The sequence below is a fragment of the Ostrea edulis genome, chromosome 1 (assembly GCF_947568905.1).
Source record: "Ostrea edulis chromosome 1, xbOstEdul1.1, whole genome shotgun sequence".
Taxonomy (NCBI): Eukaryota; Metazoa; Mollusca; class Bivalvia; order Ostreida; family Ostreidae; genus Ostrea; species Ostrea edulis.
In genome coordinates, this window is record NC_079164.1 from 1,420,500 (window position 1) to 1,435,643 (window position 15,144).

Sequence of the window (15,144 nt, forward strand, 5' to 3'; positions counted from 1 at the left end):
GGGGCCGCAATAGGGGAACTCAGTTTTATATACTGATATATTATAGAAAACAATCTTGAAAACTATCTCGAGAACTATTTAAGCTAGAGCTTTTATATTTTGTATATGCATTATTTACAGATATACCTTCCATGTGATTCCTTGGTATGTGATCTTATGGCCTTGACCTGGAAGTCTGACCTATTTTTGATAAAATTCTTACTTATACAATATGTCCTGAACAATTTAGGATTGATCTTTCATAACTTGTATCAATTTCTTATGGCAAGCCCTTTGCTTTATTATCAGGTTCTTTGACGTTGTGACTTTGAGCTCTGAGTTTGACCTAGTTTTTAGAAAACATAACATATTAAGCATATTAAAGTAGGGATTTCATATTCTGTGTATATATTATTTAGCAAGAGTTTGTAGCACAACGGTTTTTGATCTTTTGACCTTGGAGTTTGACCTATCTTTGAAAAAAAAACCCTGACCTATTTAATATCGCATGAACTATTTAAGGTAAGTTAAAAATATTATCTATATAGACCTTGTCATAATTTGGTGTTTGACCTAATGACCTTGAACAGCGACAGGACTAAGATGACTCAGGTGAGCGATGTGGCCTATTTGCCTCTTGTTTGACAGCATACATTTCCCGTTATTTTTACATTCAAAAACTATATTTACAATCAAATGTAAAATATATCGGGTTATACCCCCTCCCTTTTTTTCCAAAGTAGTATCGAGTGTTGAGAATGTAAGCTTTATCGAGTGAAGATATCGAGCGTTGATAGTTGCACTCCGCGGTAAGCCCATATCTTGATATTGTAATTAGAGTAATCTGTTAAAAGTAGTATGTATAGAACGTCCTCACAACTGGTATGTACTGTAGTTCGTCAGACAGCATTTGGCCTTTGAATTGAACCCGTGTAGAGGAGGACGAACACTTGCTAACCCCCGACCCTCTACGATTTAAGATTGGTAAGTTTGAATAGAAATCGTCGTTTAGTTTGTGTATGCGTGTGCTTTTACTTACATCCCTCCATGATTTTAAGTTCGTTTTTTTTTTAGGTTTTAAGAGGCCGTCCACGGAGATATCAGGCAGTAGCTATAATACGGCTGGCACATGCAATTTCCCAAAATTTTATTCATACCCAATAAAAGTTAAGGTCATGCGCTAATTTTATCGTATGTAAAGTGAATTTCACAAAAAACATTGTTAGATGCCAAAACTTGGCCTATTTCATAAATTCGAGGACACTATATAATCTATAGAAAATGATCATTTTGTAAAGTTAAATAATACCCAATACAATAAAATTTGTCCAGAAAGTATAAACAATATTTGAAGGAAATTCCTTAATAATTAAGATGAAACAATAAAATTGCTGGGAAACAATGCTGTTGTTGAGCATTTACTGACAGAAGTAGCCAAAAAGCCAGTAATTTGAGTTACCTCCCTTGGCGTAAAAAATGTAAAATGATCCGAAACTTGCATAAATTGTAATTTTCGAAGAAAACAGTATTTATTTAGAACATTTTTCACTTATCTCGATTTTTTTATCAAGTGTAAACGTGGAATTAATTTTTTTTTAATTTGATGGTGAAAAATAAATATTCAGCCCGGACCTTATCAAAGTTTCGTGGGTAAACAGATATGGCTGACACACTAACAAACGTCAATGCAACTTTTGCTCTTGAATAAATTATGCAAATTGACCACCATATTGAAAATGAGTTATCGTTCTTTGCCCACGCTTCGATTCGTCTAGCTAACTGCGCAACTAAAAATAGTATAGGTAATTTCCGAATGAAGTATGCGCAGTTATTGCCCTTTGATAACTCTTTTTTAACTCTAACGTGACATGCAAACAGCAAAGAAATCGGTTAATATTTGGAATTTTGGCGATTTTTTTTAAAGTTATGGTAGGTTAAAAAAAGGGATTTACATATTAAAGATGCAAAAATTAAACAAGTTTAGACAATTATGTGCAATTTCTTCAGATTTTGTGACAATTGTTTGAAATTATTTAGGCTTTCTACTTTCGATTTCGCAAAGGTTCATTATGCGTCGTTCTATGGATTTTTGCGTCGATCACCCCAATTGAGATTGGGTGTTCGTTCATGATTGGATGTTTCTGTCTGATTAAAGGTTGTTTTTTTACATTTCAGAAATTGCTAGATCTGAATTATTACTTTGTAACGAAATATATGTATGCATATATCTGATACACAGTGCAGCGACTGCCAGTGTACATATGTGCATTTTACACATGCATATTGGTGGTATACATTGCATTAGCTTAGCAAAGTAGTAGCTACCAGTTGGGGTAGGGAGGTTCATATATGATTTTTTTATTGCAGTGCAGTGACAGTGTGCACCAATTACTTTTGGCTTTGTATAGTAGCTATCCATAGCTTAATTTAATTTGTCTCTCATTTATACGTAATTTGTACGTACAGTGCAGTTTCGCTACTAGCTACTACTTCAATTAAGACGCGTGCAACGTTCGTACTTGATACGTTTACAATATTGTTTATTTTGATATGCTAATCAAGGTGCGCTTGCGCACTTGCGCTCTTCCGGAAGGAGCATAGTAAGTGTAGAGAACGTTTGTTAGTGTGACAAGTGATAGAAACGTGAAGTTTTTCTAGGAGTGGTCCTTATTTTAGGGACTTGTCGACCCTTAATAATTGTTCAAAAGACATAAGTGGATATTCAAGATATTTTAAAGTTGGAACTGCGTGTAATATTCAACCGAGATTGACCCCCTGCTGTACAGATCGGGGTACTTCGAATTCGACGTAAAAGTTTAACTGTTTAAACTATCGTGCACGGTGCAGATGCTTACTAGTATGCCGAGGTCATTGCGATTCTTTGGGGATTTACTGGAGGCAACCACCACCAAATGTTGTTATCTACAACACAAAGGAAAGTGTAAAGCAGACAGAGCAGTAAACTTCAATGTTTCAAGGGAAATATTTGTTCCCGTTGGAAGTGGTAAGTATAAATGTCGAATTTTCTCTGTTATTTTTCTTTGAAAACTGTCTTTGATTGATAGACAATTTTGATGCAAGTTCTCATGATGTGTCAATGCAAACAATTCATTTGATGAAATGATTCTTTTTAAAATAATAATGATTAAAATGATAAATCCCCACAGTAAAAACAACATTAAATCAATCGGGGGGGGGGGGGGGGGGGGTGTTGTTGTTAATGTAGGGATTTTTAAAATCTGTACTACAACACAATGTTTATCCACAAATCATTGAATTAAGAAACAATAGAATCACACAAAAACAAGATGAAAGTGGTGAAAAGTGTTTATTGTCCTGCAAGCTATGTACATATCAGCATGCATGCATAAAAAATAATATATATTAAAATTATATCAGATTATTTTTGACTGATTTTTTTTACTAGCTACTTTTCACATGTGTTTGTTTTTTGGATTCCTAGATTTAATAACTATTAAAGGATGAATGAATCAGTGTGAGAGGGTAGTATATGTACATGTATGTATGTGACAAAAACCGAATAACAAATATAAAAAAAATAATGATATATATTTATTCATGTAATTATGCAACTATAAGAACCATTATGTGGGTGGGGGTGGGGTGTGTGTTACAGGTTGATGTATATCATTAATTTCTCTAAATTTAAGCTGAATGGATTATAAAATTCAGATGGTTTAACGTGACACAAAATCTGATGATTTATTTGCATGCACACAGGTACTAAAGTGTATTAGTGTGACATACATGTATATACCAATTACCAAAGCTTGATAATGAATACAACGCCTATTTCATTACAGATTTGGAAAATAATTATAGTCAAATCACCCCTACTGCAAGCCAATTATCAGACTGTATCAGTGAGTATATTTATTTATTTCAATCAAAAGATTTTAAATTCAGAACATGGTACATCTGACCTTGTCATATTGTCATAATTCATAAATTATGTAAGTTTAGAACTATTACAGATAAGAGCTTAATTCCACATTTGACATGTATATTTCTTGAGACAAATCCTGATCAAAGGCATCCAATGTTATGATGTCACAATCCTTTTGTTTTAACTCACTTGACAGACATACATGTAGAATATAAAAACTTTAACTTTGACAATAACATAAGAATGGTTAGAGATGGGGGTTGGATATTTCAGAAATGTGTGTTCCTTCATGTCATATGATAGTAACATTTTTACCTTACGACCTTGACCCTTCATATTGCAAGTTTTATGTGATGTCACCATGCCACACACAACACATACATGCATTTTTAATTCATGACTGTTATCAAAGATTTTAACCCACTCGACAAGTTTTAAACTCTCTTCAGACAATTCTTGTTTAGATAATTTCAAATACTAGCTCGTATATATATATATATATAAGTCAGAGGTGATGTTTTGAAATCAGAATGTGGTTTAATTTTTGAATCAATGAATATATAGTTGTTGTTTTTTTTAGCTCACCTGAGCTGAAGGCTCAAGAGAGCTTTCCTCATAAATATTTGTCTGGATTCTGTTGTCATCATTGTGGTAATAATTTTTCCCATTTTCATCTTCTCCAGAACCACTGGCCCAATTGAATGAGATTCATTTTCGTTTAAATGAAAGGTCATGCCCCCTTTGAAGGGAGATAATCAAGAAAAGGCAAAAATAGGATGGGGTCGTTTAATGTAATGAAAATATGCAAGCATTCCCAGGTTGTGTAGATTGGAGTTAGTTCAATTCATGACCTGGTTGTAGGGCAAGGGGGGGGGGGGGGGGGGGCAATGTCTGTCTGGAACTTGCTCATGTTAGTATTAAGGCTCTCATATTTCATATTTTTATTCCTTATAATAAGACATTTCTTTTGATATCAATTTTTTTTTTTACTTTTGTGTTTGGCCTACTTTTAACAAAATATAACCTACAGTAGACAATTCTCCTGAACTATATATAAGGTAGTCCAGCCTTTTATGTTTAGTATTTAGATATCTTATGGCAAGAACTTTCATTTGATACCATGCTGTTTGATATTGTGACCTTGGTTTTGAAGTTTAACCCAGATTTTATTATATTGATATTTTACATAAAGATATACAAAATGTGTATATTCTTTATTACCAGACTTTTAATTTATTACCTGACCTTAGTCTTTAAAATAGCATGATTTTCAAAAACTTTAAATTGGTATATAGTTTCTCAGTCACTTTGGATTGGGCTTTGATATAGATTTCACATATTATAGATTACTAATGAAAAGAGCTTTACTTTTGAACTTCTGACTTTGACCATGTTGACCTACTTTTGAAAAACATTCATTATTACCAGATCTGTTATATCTTGAGGGATAAGGTATTGGGTTAGTTTGTTTCACATGAAATGCCTAATGACCAGAATTTATTTTATATCATGACCTTTGACCTTGTGACTATATCAAACCTATGATCTTGACTTTCTTAGTGCATTGCTTACAGTGCTATTTAAACATGTTCATCATTTTATTTCCATTAATTTACACAACTGTTGTTATTTAGATCTCAGCTGAGTCCAAGATAGGAAGAGGCTTTGGAGAGAACACAGAATTACAGAATTACTACAGACAAAAGACTTGTGAAGTTATAAGGGGAATTGCAGAACTCATAGCTCCACTTCAATCTAGATATGTTGACAGTTATTTCACAGAAACACTTTGCAAATCAAATGATGACCACTACTTTAACTCTATGGTTGCAGCATATTTCAATTTTTGAAGTGACAAATTTTATTCCTGTTTGTGAACCAATATTCAAAAGAAACACTGCTATGGCATTAGACATAAATTAGAAGAGAGTGGTGGGGTGGCAAAATAAGATTCCATACTGTGAAATGTATCAATTGTTAATATACATGTATCAATATAAATTCAGTGCCAATTTTCATAATTTCTAGGGGAAAAGTTTGTTTGTAACAAATGTCAGAAATATGTACTAGCTCTTACTTTGTAAACCATGCTACTAAGTACCAGGCATTAAGACATGATTTGTTTATTGTCATTTGTTAAACAGAGACAGATCCAGTGATTTGAAAGGGGGGGGGGGGTCCAGAAAAATGATCTAAAATCTGCATTAGGTCATATCCGATGAATTGATAAAGTAAATATGTTTATTATTGATTGCTAGTTACATGTAACCTTTTATGCATCAGTTGAAGATACTTTATGAACATTTTCTGTCACTGGGTAAAATTCAACAAACATTTTCTGTATCTGGAAGTGGTCAATATATATTTCAACATCAGAGTAAACATGCATTAAAGCAAGTCTGCCAATCTGATGTAGGCAGAAAATGGAATATGGCATGTTATTTCATGAATGAAATGCTTTACAAGAGAGTCAAAAAATTTCTGGAAAATGCTAAATAACTATCTAGATGTCCCAGAGAAAAGGAGAGGGTGTTTTCTACCCCTCCCCCCAACCCCCTCGGGATCTGCCAATGTCAAGTTTGTAATGTGAGTGAATGATTTTAGATTCTTCATGATAGGCAATTTATTAAAATTTGATTTACTGATAATTTTAACTTCATATATGTGTGTTAATTAATGGACTATTATCTCAAATCCTGTGTCAGAAATGACCTCTAAAAATCAACATTGTAAAATTTTATACAATGAATTACATAGGCATTTTTTTTTTTGCCTTTATTATATAGAATGTATACAAAGACATGAAATTTATTGCTGAATGTTCATATGTTCTAGTAATTTTTCATGAATTTTAATCATTTAATCATTGATTTGTTATATCTACTTCATATTTATTTCTATTTATGTAGTTCAACAATCTTCATTTAAGTAGTTGACCTTTTTGCACTTATTGAAAATTTTGAGATTTCAGTTCAACTTTTCACCATCAAACCTTGCTTTTCCCACTGAATTTATTTTTGTAACTTGAAACACACCTCTTCAAGTTTCTGGTTATACATAATTTATTTCTTTTGAGACATTGTATTGGGTTTTGTGAGATCTTATATTTTGATCATTATTTTGTAAAATATATTGGTGTGAAATATGTGCAATTTTAACAATTAATAAATTCATTCATTGGATGAATATACACACAAAAACCCTCTTAGTTATTGCATATAGTGTATATCTAACATATAAAATATTGCTTTTCTCTATTTTTTAGTTATATGACATTTTAGAGCTGTTCAAACATAGCACTTTTTCCCAATATTTCGTGACCTTTTTGCACCGAAAATTATCTCAAAGTTGTTTTTCCATGTCGAACCCAAACTAAACATGATAGAAACTTTTTATTTGGCAAATTTCATATTGGGGTCAGTAGGAACCTGTGCACAAAGTTTCATGAAAATCTGAGAGATAGCATGTGCCGACCTCTGCCTGATATCATAATGGACACCCTCTTAAATCTTTATTGATTGTTTTTTTGGTTGTCAATAATTATAGACAACTATAAAGTTCTCGTAAGACTGTCCTCTCCCTTACTTTGAAAAACAGGGCTACCCGCCTGTAATTCCAATCCACCAGTGAATGTAACAATCATTCCAGAAGATGTACCAGGCAGCAGACAGATATCTGTCTGGGACTGAAAAATATCACTAAGTGTATTTCATTTTGAATTCATGTCTTAATTTTATTCTTCTATAAATGTAAATGCAAGGTGAAGATAAGGAACAGTGATCAATCTCATAACTCCTATAAGCAATACAAAATAGATAGTTGGGAAAACACGGACCCCTGGACACACCAGGGGTGTGATCAGGTGCCTAGGAGGAGTAAGTATCCCCTGTTGACCGGTCACACCCGCCGTGAGACATATATCCTGATCAGGTAAATGGAGTTATCCGCAGTCAAAATCAGTGTGCCAAGAACGGCTTAACAATCGGTATGAAACACGTCAGACAGCATTTGACCCAATTCAATGTTGTACGGACGAAGTAGATCGTTAAGTAAATATGGGCTGATTTATTTAGATTTATTTCTGTTTTTAAATATCGCGAAAAAATATTCAAATATACCGGTAAGATACATAAAAACTTGCAAACATCTGCAAATTGATATACTTTGCTGCTCAATTATACAAGGTCTGTATTTTTTCAGACACTTACGAAGTTGTCGTGTGTATTTTTTATCTAGGAAAATTATAGATTAGAAAATGTTTGGTTTATTTGTCTTCAAACTAATATTAGATTTCGGGAATAAGAGAATATCTTACAACGTTTCCGTAACATATATCATTTTAACGATTTAGCTATCTCGTTATAACGAGATAACTATCTCCTTATAACGAGATAGTCATCTCCTTATCACGAGATAGCTAATTCATTATAACGAGATAATCAACTCTTTATAACTAGATAAGTAACTCGTTATAACGAGATACTAACTCGTTATAACGAGCTAGATTTTTTTCCACTTTGTACATTTCACTGACCGCATGAAATGTTAATTTTACATGAGCACAAGGCTGCAGATTAATCGTCCCATATATTGCCATGTAAAATATCATTCCCTATCTTGGCCTCATCATACCCACTAGGATCACGATTTTAATGAATTGTACTCTACACTGCCGGGTGATGCTTGCTTATCAATATGACTAACCATGGCCCTGATGGTCTTGAGAAGACGATTTCATGTAAAACTTTGATCCCTTATTGAGGTCTAATCCTACACTCCGGGTTCATGATTGGAACAAACTTAAATCTGATCTACCTGTGCTTGTAGACAGGACTTTCGGTACCTCCCATTCTTGTAGTTTTGAATATTCAATTCCTTGGGTATTTCGGCTGCATTTCTGAAAAATATGTCACTTCAGAGTGTACTTTTCTTCAATGAGAAACACGAATTTCGCCCAGAAACTGTTTTTATAAATGTCATACCATCGATAATCTTATGAGCACAGGTGCTTGTGGGGAGGACTTCTGGTACCCCCTTCTTGTATTTTTAAATGTTTAATTCCTTGGGTATTTCGCGTGTATGTTTGAAACACGTCAGACAGCGTTCGACCCAATGACAGGTTGTATTTGTAAATCAGATCGTCATAATAACCATAGAGTCTACGATATGCTGACTAAATGTATTTATTTTAGAAGATTTCCATACACAAATTACATGTACAATATATCTACAGTACAGCCATCGCGGTTCCCTTATTCCCCTCGTCCCCGCGACGGGAAGTTAATCCTTTCCGCATTACACCGTCGTGGTTTTTCATAGCGGAGCTTCGCGGGACCACGTTTACACCGGGGCGGGTGTGAGTTACAAATGTACGGTAGTTAGCCGAATAATTCACAACTTAATAAAACTTTTTTTCCTGCGAGTTGCGTGTGCTGAAATTTAATAAATCGGGAATCAGCAGTAAGTTAAAAGTTAATATTTGTGGAAACATTTTTGTCATAAGAAATTGATCAAAAAATGTTATACCTTTTATTTATGCCAATCATTATTTACAGTGTCGAGTTTTCAAGTAAGCATGCTGCAGGGATCAACCATGCAAGTTCCACGTGTATGAACACCTGTCTTTCCTTTACCTGTACATACATTTCATGAATTTCAAAATTAGATAAAATAATTAATTGTATGAGTTCTGCGGGGGATAAAATCAAATTAACGATTTCACCAGTAAGAAAAGAATAAAATCCTGATTTAAAAAGAAAAACCCATTTAATCCACCCGTATTTATTTTGATACGTTCATGCTCTACATGTACTTTGTTCTCTGCTTTGTACGACGTACGTTTCTCTGGTAGTTTTAAGCGTTGTTTTCTGATTGCGTAAATACACAGGTTTGACCATTTGACACAGTTGTCCCTTCGACTTTTTGTAAATTCTGTCCCTGAAACTTGGCCAGCCCAGATAGGATAATATCTCTCTCCGGATCCAGGAATTGAAAGGTGGGGGTTGGACAACTTCATGCGAACCTCCGGATTTTACAGCTGTAAAGTGTGGTAAGGGGGCGGGACGGAGGAGATGACTTCAGTATACAATTGTCTAAGATTCTTGACAAGCACAAGTAATATTTTAAAATTGTGCAGAGAGTGGGTGCAACTCATAAAACTTAGAAAGAATTTGTCCAAACATTGATTTCGTATTTGTATTAATGCAAGGTGAAGATAACGAACAGTGATCAATCTCATAACTCCTACAAGCAATACAAAATAGATAGTTGGGCAAACACGGACCCCTGGACACACCAGAGGTGGGATCAGGTGCCTAGGAGGAGTAAGCATCCCCTGTTGACCGGTCACACCCGCTGTGAGCCCCATATCCTGATCAGGTAAACGGAGTTATCCGCAGTCAAAATCAGTGTGCCAAGAACGGCTTAACAATCGGTATGAAACACGTCAGACAGCATTTGACACAATGCAAGGTTGTATTGACGAACTAGATCGTTATAACAACCATAGAATTTGCGAAATGCTGACTTCAATCGAAACTGTTGAAATCCCTGTACCATCAACTTGTTTGTCAGTAGCTTACCTCGATTTAAAAACTGACCATACCCAGAACAAGCTCTTGCATATCGAATCAGTTGAGATATATAAACACCATATAAATTACATTTTAGTTGTATAATTCATTCTCTCCGTTGACAAACGCACATTTTGGTGGTAAATGTATTTCAAGTCAATGTGAAGATCACCCTTGTTCCTAATTATGGTTGCGTAATGCTTTCTATCAAATACACAGACTTGATTCGATAAAGTCAGTAATGTTAAATAGTGCTCTCTCTCTCTCTCTCTCTCTCTCTCTCTCTCTCTCTCTCTCTCTCTCTCTCTCTCTCTCTCTCTCATTTCATAAAGAGTTTGCTGATGCAAATCTTTAATCCTTTTCCTACTTTAATATTTGTGTTATACATGTTTTCTTAAAACATTTGTACAAATACATGTATAGAATTAAATTCCTGAAAAAATTCGTGACAGATAATGTGAATATTACTCGGATGCTAGAAGATAACCATTACTTAGCCCATTGTAGTAATAATAACAATATCTTGTATATATTATGTATGTGCATTTTTCTCTACTGTTCTACAAAATGTGTGTATTTACATGGACATGATATTCACACTTGACAGCACGATGTCTTAGTCTGTGAAATCGTACACGTCATCAGGACAAGCTGGTTCGGCTGTCGGGATGGCACATAATTCTGAAACAAAATCAATATGTTAATTGTTTCATTGGTTGTGCAATCGGTTTTGGTGTGTACTAGTACATACAAATATGAAGGGAAAAGAAAATGATTTATTCAATACACTGATCAATAGATAATCAATAACATCAATCAGATTGGTGTTAGTTCATGATTATTTCAAAGTGCACATTTACAAAACAACAGAAACGTATCATTTATGTGCTATGACTTTGAAAAACTAAAACCAATAATAAATCAATCAAATCAATCAAAAGTTTGAATTTAAAAAAAAATTTGGTTGAGGCCAAACAATTTTTTAGATGGATGGAGCATAATTAGAGGCCAAAATTGGGGCCAGGCCAATTTTTAGGCCAGGCCAGGTCAATGGGGCAGGTTTTATAGTATGCCAGTTCAGAATCAGTGCACATTAATCTTGGTGGAGATCTCAACCTAGATTAAGTGCACATCAGCTCTACACCAAAACAGATTGGTATACTCCACACCTATCAAAATAGATTGGTATACTCCACACCCATAAAAACAGATCGATATACTCCATACCTATCAAATCAAATCGGTATACTCCACACCAATCAAAACAGGTCGGTACTCCACACCTATCCAAACAGGTCGATATTCCATACCTAACAAAACAGATCCGGCGGTATACTCCATATCTATCAAAGCAGATCGATATTCCATACCTATCAAAACAGATCGACATACTCCATACCTATCAAAACAGGTCGGTATACTCCATACCTATCAAAACAGGTCGGTATACTCCATAATTATCAAAACAGATCGGCATACTCCATACCTATCGTTCCAAAGGAAAAACTGTTTCCGTATTGTCAAAATATTGTAGAAAATTATAAAATTGCATTGTCGCCTTAACAAAGTTACCCTGTATATGAATATAAAAACTGAGGCAAACACTAGTGACTCTTGTGTATTTTCTACATTTATCTTTTTTTTTTAAATTTACTCTGCCGATGTAACATTGTCAATAGGTGTTTTATGAAGTTACATGTAGACTAGGTTGTGTAACTGTTATATACCAATATTCGTTTTATGCTTTTTAAAAAAAGCAGAAAATACCTGTCTGATTATTTCATACATATATATATATTGCTTTAGTTTATCAAAAGGTACTGAATTTACTAAAAGATGACAATAGTTTTCACCACTTTATTGTGCGACGCGCGTCAATCGCTTTTAGCGACGACGTTTTGTCGCTAATTTTAAAGAAAACCGCGCAGCATGTCCCAATTTCATTTTATCGTAATATAAAAACTACCGAGAATTATAACACGAATAAGGACCCATCAAAATGGAAATGTCCTCTACTTTTACAGGCTGTATTTACTTTTCCCTATTTCCATATATGAATATAGGTAAAACGCCGATATGTTTAAACATTGAGAAATAAAATCGTAAGAAAACGTACATGTGCAAAAAATTGCTATTTTCTTATAACTGTTGTTTTTCCAATAAACAGGATTCAAATTGAACATTTTTTTTTGCCGTGACGTTTGCTACCGAATAAAAACGATACTTTCAGCCTGTTGATATGTTGTCTCGTACAAATGCATTAGTGAATATATAATTATTGCTCCTACAGTAAATTTGATCTATCAAAATATCCATGCAGATCATGTTAAATTTACAGGTGCAGATTATCAGACAAAAAACGAGACGCGAAGCTGGAATTGTATAAAAACTCGGAATATATATATATATATAGATAGATAGATAGATAGATAGATAGATAGATAGATAGAGATAGATAGATAGAGAGATAGATAGATAGAGATAGATATATAGATAGATAGATAGATAGAGATAGATAGATAGAGAGATAGATAGATAGAGATAGATAGATAGATAGATAGATAGATATATAGATATATAGATACACTCTTTCGAAAAGTGTTTGGTGATACAATATTTAAAGGAAGGTTGTACCAGAAAAAGAAAGACAACTTTTAAATTAGAACAGACTGGGTGTATATAAACCCGGGGTGTTGTGATACTGTGTCTTTCTTACAAGCTGATCGAACGAAGAGGGAGCTTAATAAGGAGTAAGGATATACAACATGTACAAAGGTTTTAGCATTAGGAGGCTGGGACATTTAAGATAGAGATTAAAAATCATATTTTACATATTTTAAAAACTGAATTCATGCATTATTAGATGAGGCCTTATTTAAGACTTTGTTTGCCGTTATATCTGACCTACTGATGATAATTTTCAACCCCGTAACTATACATTTTGCTTTCCTTTTAAATCATTTTTCGGATACATTAAATATCTTTTTCTTTAATTCAGACATTCAACATTACTTTGTACTAATACCAAAGCATATATACATGATAGCATTTACTACCAATCATTTTGATAATGATTATTGTATCAAAATTAAAAAAAGAAAGAAAGAAAACAGTACATGTAAAACATTTCCTAACCGCTTAACTATTGTCTATAATCCTCCAATCAGAAATGGGCAAACAAACATATTTCAATTTTGGCCAGAATGAAAACAAAAACTACCACAGATTCAACATTTGGAGGAGACCTTCAGTCTATAGACTTCCAGTCATTAAACTCATTAATCAACACCGTTAGAGATATTGAATTCTCAAAACATCAGGACACCACCTTCAACACAGAGCAGGCAAGATCGATGTTGAACTGTGTAGACCTTTATCATTTCTATGGCAAAGAAGTATTAAAGGCCTGTGTTAATGGATCAGTGCACAACCAAGACATCAGTGGTGACCCAGATTACGAGAAATTGCAGCTGAAGTATTACAGAGAACCACAGAACAATGCCTGCGGATTAGATAGTATTCCAACTGAACCAAGCATCCTGTTTGGAAATAACACAGTGGAAAGTTATCTGGAATTCCACTCTGACCCTTATGGAATAGCGGTGAACAATGGAACTCTTGAGTCGGATGGTTATGGTAATTTACACAATGAAGAACTGAAGTGCCCCAGGAAGTACTTGTTCCCGGAACTACTTCCAACCGCCAAGTACAAACTCCCGGAGGGGGGAATCTTTTCCAGATATAACAGCAACACCAAATGGAGTGTCCCATGTCTTGAAGATGACAAGTATGCTGTCTTCAAGTCGTAGCATATTAATGCTGGTGAAGAGAAAGAGAACCCAATGCATTATCAGCCATATATTTGCTATAATGTGATTTAACCACTAGAGGTTAAATCCATTTATCAAAGTGATACGGAGTTTTTATTTTTTATTACTGTGCTATTTTCCGGCATCCCAAGGGAACTACCCCGGGTTCTTAGAGTCAACCACGTCACGATTTTCGGAATATTAGTCGAACACAGCAAAGTAGGTGAAGTCATACGCAAAGTCGTCAGTCGTCTGCAAACAAATTCAACCCTCCCTATCACACCCCATTTTAATGTTAGATCGTTTTTATCGAACATTACTGCCGCTTCTTGTTTTGTTTTCTTGTGTTAATTTCAGATAAGCAGTTGGATTTCTCCCTTACATGTCAATATCCCAATCGTCAAGGCCGGAAACATTTCTGCTCCTGGAACAGCTTATGTTCAAGGCGGCTATTTTGGCTCACCAGTAGCGCTCAACAGCTTGTTTTCCTATTTGACTTTGTGTTTAAATGATTGAATTTTGCCATACTAGGTGATCAAACAGGTGAGGATCTGTGCCCAGGGCCCATCTGTTCATGCTTGTATTGTTCAGGGATGCCATAAAGGCAATGCATTGTAATTGATGCCTGGTTCCCTTATTGTTATTGTAAATTGTAACCGTGGCCAATATCGCCAAATAAAAGTTTTTCAAGGTACATTATGCCATTTCTTAAATTTTATTTTGTGCATGAGGATATGCAAGTCTGGGGTCAGTGCATCTTTTTATAATGACCTACTGAGTCTATTTAGAATCAGTGGCGATTTGCTGAGTAACACCAAATGGAATGATCAGTTCCTTGGAGATGACAAGTCTGTTGTTTCCAATTCACTACATTGTA

At 34.4% G+C, this 15,144-nt stretch overlaps 1 protein-coding gene and 1 pseudogene across 1 annotated transcript; both read left to right on the top strand.

The window, feature by feature from the left end:
- The window catches only part of LOC125664527 (uncharacterized), a 272,796-nt pseudogene that overhangs the window by 48,201 nt on the left and 209,451 nt on the right, over positions 1-15,144 (top strand).
- Positions 13,662-14,267, top strand: LOC130048398 (saccharopine dehydrogenase-like oxidoreductase). Its single transcript, XM_056145071.1, has one exon. The coding sequence runs from the start codon at positions 13,662-13,664 to the stop codon at positions 14,265-14,267; it is 606 nt and encodes a 201-aa protein (XP_056001046.1).

Excerpts from the sequence above, each read along its gene's own strand:
- LOC130048398 (XM_056145071.1), top strand. The coding sequence starts at position 13,662 with ATGAAAACAAAAACTACCACAGATTCAACATTTGGAGGAGACCTTCAG.